This window comes from Gobio gobio (genome assembly GCF_949357685.1).
Source record: "Gobio gobio genome assembly, chromosome: 16".
NCBI lineage: Eukaryota > Metazoa > Chordata > Actinopteri > Cypriniformes > Gobionidae > Gobio > Gobio gobio.
Window position 1 is genome coordinate 44,705,359 of NC_137109.1, and position 14,134 is coordinate 44,719,492.

The 14,134-nt window shown below is 37.4% G+C and overlaps 1 protein-coding gene across 1 annotated transcript in view; it reads left to right on the top strand.

Moving 5' to 3' along the window:
* Positions 1 to 1,801: 1,801 nt before the first annotated feature.
* abca1b (ATP-binding cassette, sub-family A (ABC1), member 1B) overlaps positions 1,802 to 14,134 on the top strand; it is a 50,861-nt gene continuing 38,528 nt past the window's right edge. Inside the window, exons 1-5 of the mRNA XM_079839202.1 lie at positions 1,802 to 1,882; positions 6,375 to 6,475; positions 7,790 to 7,883; positions 10,104 to 10,245; positions 10,353 to 10,471. Of these exons, the coding sequence (XP_079695328.1) occupies positions 6,410 to 6,475; positions 7,790 to 7,883; positions 10,104 to 10,245; positions 10,353 to 10,471 (421 nt within the window). The 5' untranslated portion in view covers positions 1,802 to 1,882; positions 6,375 to 6,409. The remainder of the gene's footprint in view (positions 1,883 to 6,374; positions 6,476 to 7,789; positions 7,884 to 10,103; positions 10,246 to 10,352; positions 10,472 to 14,134) is intronic.

Sequence of the window (14,134 nt, forward strand, 5' to 3'; positions counted from 1 at the left end):
TGGAAGATGCCCTGTGGCTGCAAAACAAGCCCGAGTCATCACCCCTCCACCACCGTGCTTGACAGTTGGTATGAGGTGTTTGTGCTGATACTGTATGTGCACTGTGCATTATGGCCAAACATCTCCACTTTGGTCTCGTCTGTCCAAAGGACATTGTTCCAGAACTCTTGAGGTTTGTTCAGATGCAACTTTGCAAACCTAAGCCATGCTGCCATGTTCTTTTTCTGAGAGAAGAGGTTTTCTCCTGACAACCCTTCCAAACTAACCATACTTGTTCAGTTTTTTTCTAATTGCACTGTCATAAACGTTAACATTTAACATGCTAACTCAGGCCTGTAGAGTCTGAGCTCTTTTTTTTATTTTATTTTTGGATCCGAGTAGTGCATGACCTTAGGGTGATTTTGCTGGGACGTCCACTCCTGGAAAGATTGTAACTGTCTTGAATGAATAATCTTCCTCACTGTAGAATGATAGACTTCAAATTGTTTGGAAATGGCTTAGATTCATGGGTAGCAACAATTGCTTCTCTAAGATCACTGCTGTTGTCTTTCCTCCTTTGGATTGTGTTAACACGCACCTGAAGACTCCAGACCAGCAAACTAACAATACTTCTGCTTTTATAGGGTTGGTCACACTTGCTGATGATCAAATAAACAAAGGCATTTGATTAGCAGCACCACTTATCATCTTATTTCCTATAGACCCACAGTAAGGGTGTACTTAGTTTGTCACACATAGCAGCCATATCCCCCTGTAGCCCAAGACTGGTTGCCCACTGAAGCTAAGCAGGATTGAGCTTGGTCAGTACCTGGATGGGAGACCTCCTGGGAAGGTGGCTGCTGGTAGAGGTGTTAGTGAGGCCAGCAGGGGGTGCTCACTCTGTGGTCTGTGTGGGTCCTAACACCCCAGGACAATATACTGTCAAAAAGCACCATCATTCAGATGAGATGTTAAACCAAGGTTCTGACCCTCTGTGGTCATAAAACATCCCAGGATATCCTTCGTAAAAGAGTCTGGGTGTAACCCTGGCATCTTGACCAAATTTGCCCCCTGTCCTCCTAATCATCCCCATATATACTGATTGACTTCATCACTGTCTCCCCTCCACCAATCAGCTGGTGGGCGTTCTGGCACAATATGGCTGCCGTCACATCATCCAGGTGGATGCTGCACATTGGTGGTGGTTGAGGAGATTCCCCCTTCCATATGTAAAGCACTTTGAGTGCCAAGCGCTATATAAATGCACCTAATTATTGTTATCATTATGGCTTCTCCATTTTGGTCTAGTTTATGTTAAATTAACCATGACACGGTGTAATCTGTCATGTGTAGTTGTTCATCTGAGGTTACCTAATTTTAAAACCTGCTAAAGACCAGATTATTTTTTACGTATGTCCTGATAGAATTAAAAAGGGTGTACTTTCTTTTTCACACGACTATTATATACAGTACATTAAATATGAATATACATAAATATAAATACTTTGCCATAATCTGTACTTTGAATAATACATCTTTCAAATAGGATTCTGCTGTTTATTACTGAAGAGCAAACAAAATGTCAGTTTCCCAAACACCAGCAGAAAAGGCACGTTTTCCCCTGGACTGTTTTCATGACCCTCATTCGTCAGCAGATGTTTGCAGTTATGCAGTTTAAGAGCTGTTTTGGGCTCCTCTTGTAGAGCCAGACCCAGTTAAATGTGAAGCACACTGGATGACCGACAGTAACCCCGGCGCTCAGAGCGGATGCGCTATAAAACCACTTCAAAATCTTCAGATGCTTCTTCACACGAGCACCACCGGCGTCACCAGAGGGACGAATATACATCTGATTCATAGGGATTACAGCGAATGTCCATCAAAGATCTTCAGCAGTGTCTGGGTAAGATATATTTATGCTTCGTTTTCTTTAACAACGTTTGTGTTTTGTGGAGAATGAACGCGAACGCAACGTTTAGGGTGGCGTATTATTGAAAACAATACAAAAAAAAAACAGCGCTAAAACAATATTTTAGTATTTATGAAGAGAGAGAGAGTAAAAGTTGTCAGAGGAAATGTTTGAATAAAAGTTCAGTCCGCTGGCTCAAGTTTTTTTGTTTTTCATCGAATAGCCTAAGGTTTCCAATGAAATTGTTCGACACGCACTTGATAACTGCATTACAAGCTTCATAAACAAAACCTGACGTTGTTTAAAAAAATAAAATTAAAATAACCGAAAATAGTAAAAGGGACAACCTGAGGTTCTTCATCAGTGGACAGAAAGATCAGAAGTGCTATTTGAGAAGAGCAGCATTAGAACAGTGAACCAGAAAGACAAAGATTCAGACGAGATTTCTCGTTTTTGTCTTCACAAGGGAAAAATAAAATACTTTTTTTTTCTTCTTCTCATATTCGACCCTTCTCATCAACATAAATAACTAATCTCTGTAAGAGAAATATTATTTTCTTATGTGTATTCAATCAATGCCACTGCTTATACATTATTAATTTGGTTAGCTTACACGAGTTGCATAGACTTCCTAATATGACAAGAGAAGTGATTCCCAGGTAGGGAATCCCATGTAGGATTTTTTCATATATATATATATATATATATATATATATATATATATATATATATATATATATATATATATATATATATATATATATATATAGTTGTTTTTCCTCAGTTTCGCATAACAAAATAATAGTCATCCAAGTGAGTCCTTTATATATTTACATAATGGGGCAGAACCATGGCTTTCTTCTGTGTAGACAACTACGTCTACACGTGCCAGAGAAATGCACTATTATAGGTGTTTATTTTGGAAATAGGAATGTACCTCGCATCTGCTCGCACATTGCCCATTAGTCTTCTTATTTGGCACATCGCCTGTTCTATTTAGCTGGCCAACTCTCAAAATCTGTGTGGCAAAGCTGCATAATGCACTGGACAGTGCGGAGCAAGTACATTAGTAAAGAGCAGATTAGTGTCAATGCAGCAGTCATAACTTTTGTTTTAGGCAATGCGCTGAGTTTATTTCATTAACATTGAGTATTAATTGATGTCACTCAAAACGGTGTGTTTTATTTTCTCTGTCAGCTAAACTTCCAAAGCAAAGTCACAGAACCGTTGTGCGACTGACTCTCAGCATCGGTACATTGAGTGGTGTTTCATTCCTGAACGAATCGATTGAGCGAGTAATTCAATGACTGCGTTTAAGTCCAACTATGCCCTTCCCTCGCTAACTTCTCTCTGTATTGTTCACTCAGTTGTACATCATTGCTTACAGGTGTCCACTACTAGCAGAAACCTTGCAATGTGTTTAAGTAGAACACCCTAAGCGCTTGAACACATGGAATCGAGCTGTTTGATTATTTACAGTTTCTTTCCTTATGAACTATGTATGCTTGGGCTGTTGGAGAAAATATATTTTTTAAACATCACATACGAAAATGATAATGCAATGAACTATAACTGTAAAAACAGTCAGCTTAAGGTAGCTACAAGTATGATGTGGTTAAATGTCAAAATAACTCCAACACCATACAGTTCTGTGGGGCTGGGGTAAATTAAAGACACAGTATGTAAGATTTTTGGATTAAAATATCCAAAAACCACTAGAACAATGTTATATATTTAGCTGACTTGTGTACTTACATTATCCCAAATGTTTTAAAGAGTGTTTAAATCCAGAGAAATAAGCAATTTTAACCAGGACACCGTGCGTCGCCTATCAATGACATACCCGCGTTTTATTTTTGTAGAAACCATGGAACTCCAACGGCTTTCAGCCCTACCCTGCTTCGTACTAAAGTAACATTAATAAATCTTTAATACATTAGCTCATCCATACCCAAGTCCCTTCGGATTCTTTTCCACCGGTTGTAGAGGTGAAGACAACAACTCCATGATTCCGCGAAATCAAGGCGTCATCAAGCTACGCCTTTGTTTTGAATAAGCGACATCTAGTGGCAAAAATGACATATTATGCCTTTAAGCGCAATCTGCTGTGGCGTCACAATCATGTTACATTTGTGGTCTATTGATCTGCCTGAAGTGTACATATTAGCTGCGTCTCAATCATGGGTGTCGGAACCATTGTATATGTGTGCGACAAGACCCACCCACTCTGTAAGAGCAATGATATTGGACCCACTCACTATTACGTCTCTAATTCAGGTGCATATGTCTTCACTTCTCAGCACGCCGTCAGTCAAATCCATTACACTTGAGGAATGCCCTAATACATTTTCTGCGTTTTAGATACAGCCTTTACTTCCACACTGCTACTTCCAAAAATACACTACACTTGGATCATTCAGAGTCCATATAAATATTTGCTAACCGTTTAGGCTATAAAAGCAATTGTTTAATTAAAAGGCACCAGAATACAGGAAATGGCATCAACTCCAGTACATTTTTTTTTTCTGGGGGAGGACCCACGCACATTTTTATTGCTTCTGACGCCCACGGTCTCAATTCAGAGGCTGCATCTTTCGAAGGCCAAATTTGAAGGCCGATTGTGTCACCGCGGCGTGATGAAGGCTGTCGTGCCACTTCGAAGGCTCCTTCAAATGTGGCTTCCAAATGCGCCCTTTGTTTCCCATGCAATGAAGGGAAACTGCCTTGCCTACCCCAGAATTCATTGCGCGCCAGTGACGGCAAGATTTTTTTTAGAACCCAAAAAATCATTGGGTTTCAACTACTCAAATATCTAAGGATTCAAATATTAAAAACAAAAACTTTAAAGCGGTTCAAATGTTGACATATCTTACCATGATGCGATTATATATAGTTTATACTCTTCTTTATTATATACAGGAATGGACCATGGTGAACATATTTAGACAGTTAGTGAACCCTGTGTTCAGACAGTTCAATATAACTTTCAAAAAAGTCAAGAAAAAACTTAAATGCCTTACAAGAGAAGAAAACGCATATAAATGTGTCAATTGTTTTATAGAGCTATAAATTAATGTGGATAGCAGGCCAGATCTTTGATCTCAATGAAAATTTAATAGGAAATGTCTGATTTGTCTTGTGTGAATCATTTTTCTGAAGCAAAAGTGTCCAATATATCTCATTGCTGTGTAAGAGAAGTGAGATATTTAAGAGACATATTGTGTCATTTTTATTTCCTGTGGGTGACGATTAACCATAATCCTACTGTACTTAGCAAGCAAAAGGCCTTTTAGTATAATTTTATAAATCTCCTCCTTCAGGTCATGCTACATGTCTTTTTGCTGTGAAATCTTTACAGATTTTTATAAAGTAAAAATGGGAATAACTTCTATTGTTAGTAATATTTCAAGATGAACACTTACTAGTTTGAAGCAACTTAGATTTACTTGATTATCCATACGTCATCTTTTAGAAAAAAATCTTGTTAAAATGGGAGTATCAAATATGATACATTCCTTTGTTCATCGCTCAATCATCATTGTAACGCATTACATTATGTTTCCCCCACAATAAAAACTACAGAGCTTTGATCATTAAATAAAGCATTTATAATATCACCTTACTAAGTCATATTATTGGAAGATATAGAGTGACAACTGATATTTATATGCATTTTATGTAATTAGTCTGCTATACTGTTACAAAGATCTCATTGATTTACATTAAAGGCTATCAGAATTTCAGAAAAGGCTATCAGTCACAAATATCATAAAGCCTCAAAAAAGGCATCAAAAAAGTTGGGTGTTTTTCCTCCTTAAATCTGAGCTCCATATTCTCACGATCACAGTATATGAGCCAAACAGCCTGATGTATCAAATATGACAGATGTATCAAATATGATACTCAACAAAAACAGTTTTTTTTTATTATTCTGATCCTATGTCAGACTTAACATGGTTAAGTTTTGATTCCACCCTAGCCCATCTGACACAAACCTGATCATTTCTGTTTTGGGATAGCTGATTAAATCACTGAAAGGATACAGAGAGTGAAAACAATAGGCACATTAGATGAAGATCACTCAAGAATGTCTGGACCCTTTTCGCATTTGAATAGTATCATTAGCATAGAGCAAAGCCACCGATTCTCTCCGCGACTTCCAGCAAATCTGTGCATTTTAAATGAAGCTCTTTGATCAAACATGGCCATTAGGAACGAAGCTACCTTCCCCATAGACCCTAATGGCCTGTGAAATACCTTGCTTGATGATTCTCTGACACTACAAGGTCCACCACTTCCAGGAATTATGGGAAAAAGAAAGGTTGGCCTAAAACGGGGCATGAGAGGAGAGATGAAAAGAGAAGACGTGAGCGAGCAGCAGCGAGTCAGATAGGAGGGCTGTACTTTGTCCTGGACTTTTGAGCTGCTCTGTTGTTCGCTGCCGGATGCCTTTTTCACTCTGCGTGCCTCCGTTGTGTCATTGCAGTTGAGAGCCGAGAGTGAAGAGGGACCCGAGTGAAGATGTCTGTCTCCACTCAGCTGGGTCTGCTGCTGTGGAAGAACTTCACCTACAGAAGGAGACAAACGGTGAGGACGACAGATTTATTTTCTATATATCTTTCTGGTTGTTTTCTCATAGTTTCTCATAATTCCATGCATGACATGTTACGCGTTGTATCAGTTTATTTTAAGGTGACGTAGTTACACATTACTAAATGTACGTCATAGTAATAACAGTAAATTATGCAAAATTACAAGTAACTAAACCTAAACCAAACCTTAATCGTAACTCTATAGAAAGTACATGTAGTTAATTAATGCATATTTGCGAAAGTGTAATGTAACTACGTCACCTTAAATTAAAGTGTAACCAAAAATAAAAGTACAATTTGTTACAGATTTTAAAATCATGCTATTAGAGATCAAAATTGTCACTGGAGATTGTTTTAGTCGCTTTAGATTTAATTCTATTAGCTCTATAATCTGAAGATGTTTATTATATCCTATAACAACCCACATTGAGTTATTTTAACACCATTTTTTAATAATGATTCTCATGTCAATGCAAATTCAATCCACATTTATCTGACTCTTTCAAATCTCAATCTCCTTAATATAAGATATTGTACTCTTTAAACCATTACAAAACATACTGTGTACACTTAGAAGAAAAGGTTCTATTTGGGACATTAAAGGCGCTTTATATATAGAGCCTTTTAGGGGATCCCATCATGGGATAATTTTATGGATTTATGTTTAATTAATTAATTTTGTTTTAATTATTTTTTTATTTTAATTACATTGCATTAATTAAACCTTGCAAACATACTCCATCTCCGGTAAAAATGTAAATAACCCTTTAAACATGTAAGTTTTTGTCATAAATGGTTCTTGAAAATTAATTCTATATAGAATTCTTTTCTAAGAGTGTGGCTGTACCATAATATGGTATTTGGTATAAATATGGTATATTAACTAGGTATTTCCAAGAATGTGGTAATTTTAACAGTTTTATGGTTTGAAACGGTATAAAACTGATACAGTTATGTTATTGCTTAAAATAAATAAGCATTACCCACAAAGGTGCTAAATGGAGAAAGAGTGGTCAGATGGCTTTCATTCCCCCATTGGGTCGATGTAGACATGCCATGTTCATCGTGGATATTTCTGCTTTGGTACTATATCTGGAGGGTCTGATCGATCCCCTGTCATGTATTAATAATAAATGTTGTTAATAAAAACCTGCCCTTGATGACATTACTCACCGAAGCCCTTACTTTAGACATTGGAGACTAAGAGCTTTTCTTCCCTGAGATCTCTATAAGTCATGTCTGATCTCAGGTGTCTGCACTTCACAGAAAACGCTGACTGTTTTTGTCCTCATGTGTTTGACTTGTGCAGCTCCAGCTGCTGACGGAGATTGTGTGGCCTCTCTTTATTTTCTTCATCCTGATCGCCGTGAGGTTGAATTACCCGCCTTACGAACAACATGAATGTGAGTATACTCCACAGTCGTGTACTTTTTAACCTGTGAAAAGAGAAAAAAAAGCATTTTAAGAAGTGATGTGTCCACGCAATGCAGCATTTATCTTGTTTTGTAACATTCAATTCCCGACGTGGCATTGGAAAACTAAATGGCTTCCACGTGTTGCACGCAAAACAACTTTTGCACTTCAACATGTACATATTAATTGCATTGCATAACCTCCTAAATACATTGTGCACGCAGGGGTGAAAATGCATGTTTTGTGTTACATTGCACGATCATTTATGGCGCATTATTATCAGATGTGTCAAGCTCGCAGGGTGTTTATGAGTTCTCACTGATAACTAGAGCTATCGGTCTTCTGTCAGTCACAGATGATGTAAAGAACGATAGGGTCAGGAGCATGCTAGGATTTAAATAGTGCCCTATAGTTTCCACATTTTAGAGAACATGCACAAAATGTTCCACATTTCCTCATCAGCCGTTATTTGATAGTACAGTGACGATGATCGCATGTATTAGTGTATCATTACGTCTTGTTTACTAGCACCTGAGCTTTTATTGTGCCTGATTGTTTTTCGAACCTCATTGGCAAAGTTTTATATATAAGGAATGTCACCATGAACTAAGTAATGCTACTCATGCCAAGGCGAAACTAGTCGTGAATTCAAAACAAAATGCCTGACTATAGTGACTATTATCGTATTGTAATGGATACGATTAAGTGAGATTGTGAACTTTCTGTTCTTCTTTATGGAACTGTGAGACTTGGTCATGAGATCTTGCTGACGTCCAAATTTGTCTGTGTGGTTAAAACAGGATATAGGTGGTACTGAGCATAATTTCACTTCTCCTAAAGTCTGGATTTGTGTGCTGATGGATGAATAGATTTGTCGTATGCGAGTACAGGCATGTTGCAACCTCTCTTGCTGAAGTGATTAAATGGACACAGAACAATGTCCATCATGTTGGCAATAATCAATTTTAGATCTTCAAAACCAGCCATATTAAGTCCCTTAAGCTGTAAACACAAATTATGTGGATGAATGAATCCCAAGAAATATTATTTCACCAAAAAAAAATCAAAAGAAAGAATTTAATAAAAGAATACAATTTTATTTGGTAAGAAATTGATTATACAAAAAATAAGATATTTTTAAGCCATAAAGATTCATTTTTGTATTGTAATATTTTTGTCAATTAAGCACATTCTGTAAAATACACTGTAATGCATGATATGTTAATCTTAAATTCAGCATTAATTAAAAGACAAACAAATACTGCCAGGATATATATATATATATTTTAATAATTATATATATATATATTTATATATAATTACTTCATTACTGTAATGAGAACTGGGGAACATGTGCTTGATTATTGTGGGTAATTTGTTACCCCTAAAAATAGGCTTCATATCCTTCATTTACAAAATATAATTTCTTAATTATCTTTTGATTTTAGTTTAAGTATGACCCAGATATGCTGTTAATAGGTTTTCATCAGATTCACCCTGTTATAAATGAATTACAATTAAATAAATATATGGAATTAAACAAATAGCCCCTGAATTGATTACTTCATGCTTAAGGTATTATCTTATCTTTGCTGTGCTAAGCAATGGAGCAGCTGGCAGTCTTAAGGTTGACTGATAGCAGACCTACATATTTGACTCATTATAGAAATAACAGTGAGCCTCTGGTGTGTGTGTGTGTGTGTGGGGGGGGGGGGGGGGGGGGGGTGCATAGGTCACATGTACTGCTTAGGTAATCACTCGATAAGGTCCCCTTGTAGAGTACACATTTTCAGGGATGGAGAGTCAGATGTTGATGTTTTTAGGTCTTTGGGAAGATAAGGTAGTCTAAGGGTGCACGTCCATTATCTGTGCTGTATATGGGCATGGGGATGGGCCGCAGGCAACGCTGGGAGGTAGAAATAATCAAAATCTCATCCGGCACAACATGTCCATGCCGTTGGATGTCAATCTGATAGCGTATCATTGACTATCTAGAAACCCCTCGTTGTTATACATGACGAATACGTGCTTTTGAAGTCAAAGAGAAACGATTTGACGAGAAATATACTTTTTCGCATCACTCTATGCCAGTATCTTGATTATGCTGGCTTTATCGTGTGTACACTTTCTTCTCTTCGGCCTTAATGTGGAAACTCTTTTCAACCCTCTTCAATTAGGTAGTTCATTTCTTCACTCTTTTTTTGTTAAAGGTCACTTTCCCAACAAAGCCATGCCCTCAGCAGGCACCCTGCCCTGGATCCAGGGCATTGTCTGCAATGCCAACAATCCGTGCTTCCGACACCCAACCCCAGGGGAATCTCCGGGAGTTGTTGGAAACTTTAATGATTCCATGTAAGTTGTTGCCTACAGCTGAATATTTCGAAATAACAGTTGTCAGCTTTAATGTGACCTATATAAGATCGAGTGCAATTTGGTAATAATTCTGCTTTCTTTTTTAGAATCTCACGCCTGTTTTCTGATGCCAAGAAGATCTTACTGTACAGTCAAAATGACAGGAGCTTAGATGGATTCAAGGAGCTCATCAGTGCAGTGAAAGTCATGCAAAATAACACAGCTGGTGAGTACAGTACAGCGGCTTAGAATGAAAAAAATAGCTCACCTGAAAAATACAATTCAGTCTTCATTTTTCATTCTTCCCTTTTCTTTCAAAACATCAAATACCTGAGCTGTTCTTTTCCATAAAGTGAATGCATACAGTGACCAACTTCTTAAAAGGACAAAAAACATCATATAAGTACAATTAAAGTGATTAATATTACTATATCAGTATACTCCAAGTCTTCTAAAGCCATGTTTACATTTATACATTTGGCAGACACTTTTATCAAGGGTACACTTTTTTTTCATCAGTTCTTGCCCTCCCTGGGTATCGAACCCATAACCTTAGCATTGCTATCGTCATGTTCCACTTACATATTCATTTATATATTCAAACTTCGAAAATCACCCAAAAATTTAAATAATGTAATTTATTACCCACACTCATGCCGTTCCACACCCGTAAGACCTTCGTTAATCTTCGGAACACAAATGAAGATATTTGTGTTGAAATCCGATGGCTCAGTGAGGCCTGCATAGCCAGCAATGACATTTCCTCTCTCAAGATCCATTAATGTACTAAAAACATATTTAAATCAGTTCATGTGAGTACAGTGGTTCAATATTAAGCGACGAGAATATTTTTGGTGCGCCAAAAAAACTAAATAACGACTTTAAAATAGTGATAACCGGTTTCAAAACACTGCTTCATGAAGCTTTGGAGTGTATCGAATCAGCGTTAAAGGGGTGATGAATTAAGAAATGAACTTTCCTTTGAGCCTTTGGTATATAAAAGTTCATCTTGATATAAGAATATCCTGTAAGTTACAGAGCTGAAAACGTCCTTGTTAGTCAAAGAAAAGCTTTTATAGACACAGGCCCAGAAAACGAGAGCTCTTACAATATGTCGACCATTGACGTAATAGGACGCAGAAGCACCGCCTCAAGCCCGCCCACCGACTCGTGGAGCTAAATGAACGTTTCTCCAGACGCTTTCAAAAGAATTCCTCACGTGTACGGACAGGGGAGAGGAACCTCTTTAATATGCAAATCTTATCCAATCCTAGCCATGGGCGTTTACTTCCAAGTCTTCAGTGCGGCACGCCCATCAAAACCGACCGTTTTTCAGAGAGCCTCAAAACCAAGGCAGAAAGTAGCCTATTACTTATTCATTATGATGTTTCTGAATGTAAAAAACATGCGAACATCATAAGTTGACCTCAGTTGACAACAGTATAAAACAGTTCATGACACCTTTAAAGGGTTAAAGCGTTAAAATAAGTTAAAGGGTTAGTTTATAGTTTATATAATTTATAGTAATAAATTATTTTCATCTTTTGGGTGAACTAACCTTTTAAGAGACCCACAAGAATCGATGGCATTCGGCATCATTAACAGCATAAACTTAACATCTTCATACATCAAGTTCAAGTATGCAAAAGACCAAATTAGATGCAAGCATTACAGCTCAAGTGAAGACTTTTTCAGTCAAAAAAATGACTTAAACTTTAGTTTGTTCCACCAGAGAAAGAAGTCATGTAGGTTTGCAATGACACGAGTGGTTTTTTGGCTGAACATACTTTTAACGCCATGTTTTTGCCTGAAATGCCTATAGCAAATACTTCTCCTAACATAAAGTGACTCATTCAAATTATCAGTAAATCCTTGTAAATATATAAGTAAAAGGTTGATGCCCATCAATCTTTAAGGATTTGTTGGAATAGCGCAATTTTTCCACAGGGAGAGGAGGAGGTGGGTGGCTGAATGAAAGATCAAGCCTTTCATACAAGCCATGGCAAGTCAGTTTGAGGGCTAGTGTGGGTGTAAATATGCACACACACATCCCAGAATCCAATCCACTAGCATTACCTGCTCTATTCACTTAGCGTGTGCTGGGTAAGCAGTGTGAACTGTCTCTTCCTGTCCACAGACTTCTCTTCTCACGCTAAGTGAGCTTTAATCTAATTTCTCTGCCTAATGGAGGAAAGGTTGCACAGACGCCATCAGAGAATGTCTGGAATAACAATTTATAGAGTGCATTTCACATAAAAGCGAAGTACAATGGCATTTTTAGATTTGTGACAGTTAGTGAAATGTGGTAGATGACTTTGAATTGTTCTCTTCAGAGCTATGCAGAAAAACAGAGAATCAAATGGATCCAACGTTGAGCTAAAATGTAACCATAATACACCTTCCTGTTTTCCCAAAGTAGAAGAGTCTTAAAGAAAAAGAGTCATGTCGGCCCACCTGTTCAAATTAAAGCTTCATTATTGTGTCTCAGGCTGTCGTGCATGACAATTGGAATGCTTTGAACTCGCCATCCAGTCATTGTGGGGCTTATCGTGGCATCCGCATGCTGCGATCTCATTCATTTATGTCTTTTTTCTCCTCTTTTGATTACAACTAATGGCAACAGACATGAAAGAGTTGAGTTCATTGGGTTGAGGTTCTAGTTACCGCCTAAACCCATTCACACCGAGATAATTAGTTGTAATGCTTTATATAGCTGCTTTACATTAGCCTCATAATGGGTTACAATGTTCAATAAAAACATTCCGGCTTTAAAAATTATGCTAATTGTTGTAATGGCCAATCATGTAATGGTGTTCCTGTTGGGTATTTGAGGGTTTAGTTGAGTGTATGACGTATATTCACCTACCTGTCCTGATGGCACTTGGATGGGTTGCACACTTCCTGCAAAAAAGACAAAAAAAATTCAAAAGTTTGATTTTTTCAACAAATTAATACTTTTATTCAAGAAGAATGCATTAAATTGATCAAAAATGACAGTAAAAGGCATTCATAATGTTACAAAATATTTTTATTTCAAATAAATGCTGTTTTTTTACTTTTTATTCATCAAAAAATCCTGAAAAAATATATCATGTTTTTAAAAAAAAACATTAAGCAGCCCAGTTATTTTCAACATTGATAATAATAAGAAATATCATATTAGAATGATTTCTGAAGGATCGTGTGACACTGAAGGCTGGAGTAAGGATGCTGAAAATTCAGCTTTGATATGAAAGGAATACAATATTTTAAAGTGTAATAATAGTTCACAATATTAACATTTTACCATATTTTTGATCAAATAAATGCAGGAAAGTGAGTCTTATTAACCTGAACTTTTGAACGTTAGTGTAAATTTCAGACATAAGTTACAACTGTCTGAGATTTGGATTAGGGGTTTTGGAAACCCCTGCATTAAATACACCAAGCATCCTGATTTCAACATGTAATTTATCCTGATTTCACCTCATTTAGACTCTTTAAGACCTTCTCATTTTGAGCTTGCATATACCTGTCCTATCTAAAAAGGCCTTACAGATGTAATTGGCCATGACTTTACAGAAGGTCCTAGCACATGTCTTTTTCAGACCACATTGCGCGTCCCTATTTCTACCCCCTTAGCCCTCTTTTCAAAAGAATGATTAGTGGGGAAGCGAATGAATAGTTCAGGAATCTGCCACCTCCTGGGGGTTTCGCCCCTCCCTTGCATTGGACACACTTCCAGCCTTTGTTTCCATGAACGGCACAGAAGGAAGACATGGAGACAGTTGGGCTGCTCTGAGTGAGGATTATGGCAGGTAGTTGTTAGCTAGGTGTAAATGGCTACACTTTCCCAAACACACCAGTTTTGACTGACGCATGGATTGGAGGAGGGGGTTTCTACTGTCTA